Raw genomic sequence first — 5981 nt, 5'->3', positions numbered from 1 at the left:
GTTGCTCTTTGTAGTCTTTATGCTTTTCTTCGAGAACCCTTGTAATTCCTCTTTATCATAATCATATGACAACGTTATCATGGTATCAGAGCGGAGGTTCGTTACTGTTGTTGGTTCGTTGCTGTTGTCGATTCGTTATTCTGTTGATTCGTTGCTGCTGTTGGTTCGTAATTACTGTTGCTTCGTTATTCAATTGATTGCTTCCGCTGGTTTGTTACTCCTTTCATTCTCAGATTGTTATATTGTCATTGTGGTTATTTATTCACTATCAACATGACTGGAAAGAATGATTCCCTTCAGTCAATCAGTACTCGTTTGGATGGAAAGAATTATACGTATTGGAGTTACGTTATGAAGAACTTCCTCCGTGGGAAGAATATGTGGGGCTATGTCATTGGGACTAAAGCCAAACCCTCAGTGCCTCAAACTGAGAATTTTGATATGTTGCTTGATGCTTGGGAGACTGATAATTCCAATGTCATTACTTGGATTATAACTCTGTTACTCAGTCTATTGGTATGCAGTTGGCTAAATATGACACAACAAAAGAAGTTTGGAATCACTTGGAGAGACTGTATACTCAGTCCAATTTTGCTAAGCAATATCAGTTAGAATATGATATTCGTGCCCTTCAACAGAATGACCAGAGTATTCAAGATTTCTATGCTGCTATGTCTGATCTGTGGGATCAATTGGCTCTTACTGAATCTAAGGAATTAAAAGATTTTGAGCCTTATCTTGCTAGGAGGAAAGAACAACGCTTGGTCCAGTTCTTGATGGCCTTGCGTTCTGATTTTAAAGGCCTACGTGGAACCATTCTTCATCGGTCTCCCCTTCCCTCAGTGCATTCTGTTGTCCATGAGTTAATTGCAGAAGAGACTCGTATCAAGTCTCATGCGGATAAAGGATTTAAATCAACCTCCACTCCTACTCCCGCTCCTGCTGTGCTTGCTGTTTCCTCCAACTAGTCTCGACAACCGTCAAGGGTTGCTTATGATGAGTGTGCATTTTGCAAACAGAAAAAATCATTGGAAAGCTCAGTGTCCATTGTTAGTCAACAAGGGTAAATCTGGTCAATCTCAGTCAGGGCAACAAAATAGGTCTGGTCAACAGAAGTTTCAGCCGCGTTCCTCTGGTACTCCTCCATGGACCCCTCGTCCTCCATAGTTTGCTGCAGCTACTGTTCCACCAGTTGACACAGAATCTGTTGGACACATGTCACCATCTTCATTGGATCCCAAGGTGTTTGAGAGCTTCAGACAGTATTTGGCTTCTAATCCCACTGCCATGTCTGCATATATGTCTCATTCTGGTCCTTCTTCATCTGGTACTTCAGGTTCTCCCTCATCTTTGTGGATTTTAGATTCTGGTGCAACCCATCATATGACTCCTCATTAGTCATCATTTACTGATTTGTCGCAAGTGTCATCTATTTCTGTTAAGTCTGCTAGTGATACATCTATGTTAGTTGAGGGTGTTGGGTTTGTCTCTGTTTCTCCTATCACTCTTCCTGATGTTTATTGCATTCCAAAACTTACTTTGAACCTTGCCTCGGTCAGTCAGTTATGTAAGTATGGTAACTGGGTGTTCTTTTCTGATTCTGTCTGTGTTATACAGGATCAACACACCCAGAAGGTGATTGGGATCGGCCGTAGGGTGGGGGAACTATATGTCTTGGAAGTCCTCAAAGTATCCGTTGTTACTGCTTCCAGCATTGATTTATCTTCTTTTCGTTTGAGTCCTTTGTCGTCTGAGTTTTATCTTTGGCATTCTCGTTTGGGACATGTGTCTGTATCACGTTTGAATTTTTTAGCATCTACTGTTTAACGCCCGTGTTTCTGGGCTAGGCATTAATGTTGTTGTAATAGTCTAGGTTAACCTTTGTAACTCATTTTGAAATAATAAGAATGTATTATTTGAGTATTATGTGTTTTATGCTTAATTGTGTGGCTTAATTGAATTAAAAATAAAAATAAGCGTAAAAATAAAATGTTAGATAAAACTGATATTGATACATGAAGGTGTAGTGGTCGTTACAAGGTTTTTGAATATATAAAGAATGCCAAAATCCGAGTTATAACGAAGAAGTTATGACCTGTCAAAGTTTCGCGATAGAACCGACACGACGCTGAATGACGTAAAATATGAATTTAAGATAGAGCGATATCTAGCCTTAGTGATCTAAACGAAAGTTGTAGAGCATAATTTCACCTACGCGTGGATATAAAGAATGTCGAAAACGGAGCTCGTATGCAAAATATATGAATTTTTGAAGTTTTTAAATAAAAATAAATAAATAATCTGAAGCTTATCCGGAGGGAACGCCCCGCGTTCGCAATACCCGGCCTCGGATTGGTCACGTCACCCTCTAGTCGCATAGCCATCACTTCCGAAGATCGTAAGCCATGACGCATCGGAATGCGCTGCGTTCGGAGGGTCAGCCTCCCCCTATAAATAGAATGCAAGGTCTCTCACTCCTTATTGCCTCGTTTTACGTGCAAGTTATACCCCAAAGCCCCGGTATCATCCTGAGACCCGAAGCGAGTCCCGAAGCCCCGAAGATCCCGAGAAGTAAAGTTTCCGAGCCGAAACTCTGCCCGCGAGAAGCCCGGTTTTTGTGAAGATCTCCCGGTTTCACCGAAGAAATACTACTCTTAGAGCCGTAGTCTCGCCCGATCATCTTCTGATCAAGTGAGTGTATATTCCTTTTCTTCTAACACATAGATACGAAGTACTCTCTACAAAGTACGTGTTATGTGTTTGTATATTATTTGCTTATTTGAAATAATTGTTGAATGAATGATTTGTACAGGTTTTAAGCTGTATATAAATGTATATATTTTATTTACTAATATGTTGGGTAGAACACGGGTAGACAGTTGTTGTGTGATGAAATAAAATGATGAGAGGCCTCGATGTTGTTGTTGATCTAGTCATCTAGCGGAGTATGGATGACGACCACAGACTCTTTCTAGACTGTCTAGTGGAAAGTTGGCAGGTTCATAACCTGTAGGTGTTGTGAACGATGTGTTCACCGGTGTACTCTATCCCCCTCATGGTTGCCTTTAGAACATCTATTGTTGAGGAAACCCCTTTGCAGTAATGTCCATCCCGATGAAAAATCTTAGATTAGGTCCCTTGTGATAGTTGTTGTTTTAGGGACGTAAAGTGAGGATAACGGGAATGGGTAATCGGGTTATTGTTGGTTGGTGAAATTAAATATAATTATTTATTGTGGGTTGAAAACCCTATATGCTCACCAGGCTCCCAAGCCTGACCCACTCAGTTTCTTTGTATTACAGGTAGTGGCGCGAGAGCATAAGTTGGAGAACTTGTGAAGATGTTTTTGTTTATAGACCAGTAGTTGTATATGACTGTGTAAGGTCTATGTTTTATTGTTTATGCTTTTGTGTATGTATCAGAACATGACATCCCGAGTTTTGATTATATATGAAAATACATAAATGCTTTGATAAACCTTATTTTATCATATTGTGTTTTGGGAACAAATTCCGCAACTCTTTTTAATCAAAGAATTATTCTGAAATTATTTTAAAAGCATAAATTAAATCGGTCTTTTCTGGCCGTGATTTTGGGGATGTCACAGTTGGTATCTATGCATTAGTTTAAGCGAACTAGGAATTTGTAGGATTTCTAGACTTAAACTTAGAATGCTAAATGAAGATTGTGAGATGAGTGTCTATTATATTTAAGACACAAGCACTAGTTTATTTCAGGAAAGTTGCCTAAAATGCTTTTATGTGCTAAATGTTATATGTTTGCCATATATGATATTATTTGTTCGGATCTATGGTTTGTTGCCAACCGGATCTGAAAACCATATGTGTTTAGGATTCTAAGCGTAGGACTAAGGTATAAGAACTAGCATGTAAACGTTTCAGAGTGATAAGGATGATTTGATTTTCTATCGTAATTAAGGATCTAAATTCACCTTGTTCGGTGTATAGATCAACGATGGCAAGAACAAGAAGTGGCGTTGGAAACGCATACGAAAACAGGAACCAACGGCTTCAACCACCAGTGATTGAGCAAATACTTGTTGTAACAGCAGCACCTGAGCCAATGACAATGGTTGGTGTACAATTGATGACTCAGACGATGTTGGATCATCAGATGGAAGAAACTAGACGCCTGCTGCAGCCGAATCGTGAAGAACCTTCGATGCCGATTGTACAACCCGAATTAAGTGAATGGCAGTCGGAAGGAGGAAACTTCAGTGGGATTATTGGTCAAGCCAACCCACCGGTGGTTAGACACAACAACCAGGATGGAGGAAATGATGGGCGTGGGTGTAAGTACAAAGATTTCATGGCATCCAAACCACCATGTTTATCCGGAAGCCCGATGTCGGTAGAAGTTATAAACTAGATCTCCGAAATGGAGACAATGTTTGAAAGTTGCAAATGCAGCAACAGACAGAAGACCGCTCTTGTGATCCCTCTGTTAAAATATGGAGTGTTGAGTTGGTGGAAGCTGTTACCTGACTCGATGCCCAAGGGAGAAGCTAGCAAGATATCTTGGGAAGACTTTGTGGAACAACTGAAACTGCAATACTGCTCAGAGCAGGGCCTTCTGGAAATCAATAATGAGTTTCAGAATTTGAAGAAGGGAAAATTTTGCGTTACTGAATACGCTGCAAGTTTCACTGAAAAGATGAAGCTTATCCCATACCTAGTACCAACAGAACTCTCAAAGGTCAATAAGTTCTCCCTCGGACTACCAGCGGACTATGGTCCAATGGTTAAGCAAGCAGCCACATTGAAAGCGGCCATCTGGGCTGCTAGAAATGTTGAGACCCAGATCAGGGAGAAGGGTCTGGAGAGGTCAGAGGTTGGTGAGAAGAGGAAGTTCGACGGACCCTCCGGGTCCAGTAAAAAGGGTAAATTCTCGAAATCCGGTTTGAGAGGAGGTGGAGGAGGCGAAGCGAAATGGTGCGACAAATGCAAGAAGAAGTATCTTGGGAAATGTGGCGGGGAAGCCACATGCTTCAAATGTGAAAAGTCAGGGCACTATGCCAACGAATGCACCCTTACCAAGAAAGTCTGTTATGGGTGTGGTGAGGAGAGGCACATCTCAAGGGATTGTCTGAAAAAGAAGGAGGCAGCAAAACCCAATATTCCACCAAAGCCGAAGGCGAGAGCCTTCCAGATGACCCTGGAAGCTGCTAAAGAAGAAGCTGATGTCGCTTCAGGTACCTTTCTCGTAAACGAATTGCCTGCCCAAATTTTATTTGATTCTGGAGCCAACTACTCCTTCATTTCGCATGAATTTGGTAGAAAACTAGCTTTGCCTGTTGATAGACTAGATAATGCTTTATTAGTCGAAGTTGCTAGTGGCAAGTTTATACCTGTTAGCCATCGTATGAAAAATGTCTTAATTGATTTGAATGAGAATAAGTTCCACGAGGAATTATTGCCTATTGAGTTAAATGGTTTCGACATCGTGCTGGGAATGGATTGGCTTAGCGCCAATGATGCCAAAATACTGTGCAAGAAAAAGATTGTAAGCCCGCCAGGGAAAGAGCCATTTATGGTGTATGGGGACAAACGCAGAGTAATTCTGGAATCATTTCTCTAATGAAAGCCAAAAAGTGTTTGGCCAAAGGATGTACATCGTATTTGGCATTTGTGATTGATGCAAAGAAGGAGAAAAAGGAGATGCAGAGCATTCCTGTGGTGTGTGATTATCCGGAAGTATTTCCCGAAGATCTTCCTGGATTACCGCCTGATCGACAAGTAGAATTTCGTATTGACTTGTTACCATGAAGGACGCCAATAGCAAAGCCACCTTACCGATTAGCACCAACGGAGATGAAGGAGCTGATGATGCAACTTCAGGAGTTATTGGACAAAGGTTTCATTAGACCTAGTTCATCACCCTGGGGAGCTCCGGTGTTATTCGTGAAGAAGAAAGATGGAAGTATGAGAATGTGCATCGATTACAGAGAGCTGAACAAGGCA

General features: G+C 41.1%; 1 protein-coding gene across 1 annotated transcript; it reads left to right on the top strand.

Moving 5' to 3' along the window:
• The first annotated feature begins 273 nt into the window (after positions 1-273).
• Positions 274-968, top strand: LOC145139577 (uncharacterized). The gene is made up of 2 exons (XM_079073355.1): positions 274-477; positions 525-968. The coding sequence occupies exons 1-2, from the start codon at positions 274-276 to the stop codon at positions 966-968; spliced, it is 648 nt and encodes a 215-aa protein (XP_078929481.1).
• Positions 969-5981: the final 5013 nt, after the last annotated feature.

The sequence above is a fragment of the Lactuca virosa genome, chromosome 9 (assembly GCF_052849685.1).
Source record: "Lactuca virosa cultivar CGN04683 chromosome 9, Lactuca_virosa_CGN04683_v6, whole genome shotgun sequence".
NCBI classification, from domain to species: domain Eukaryota; kingdom Viridiplantae; phylum Streptophyta; class Magnoliopsida; order Asterales; family Asteraceae; genus Lactuca; species Lactuca virosa.
This window is presented reverse-complemented; position numbering and strand designations above follow the sequence as displayed.

Bases quoted from the DNA above. Each gene is read 5' to 3' on its own strand.
- LOC145139577 (XM_079073355.1), top strand. From the start codon at position 274: ATGACTGGAAAGAATGATTCCCTTCAGTCAATCAGTACTCGTTTGGAT. The intron at 478-524 runs GTCATTACTTGG...ATTGGTATGCAG, and splicing joins GGGAGACTGATAATTCCAAT to TTGGCTAAATATGACACAAC.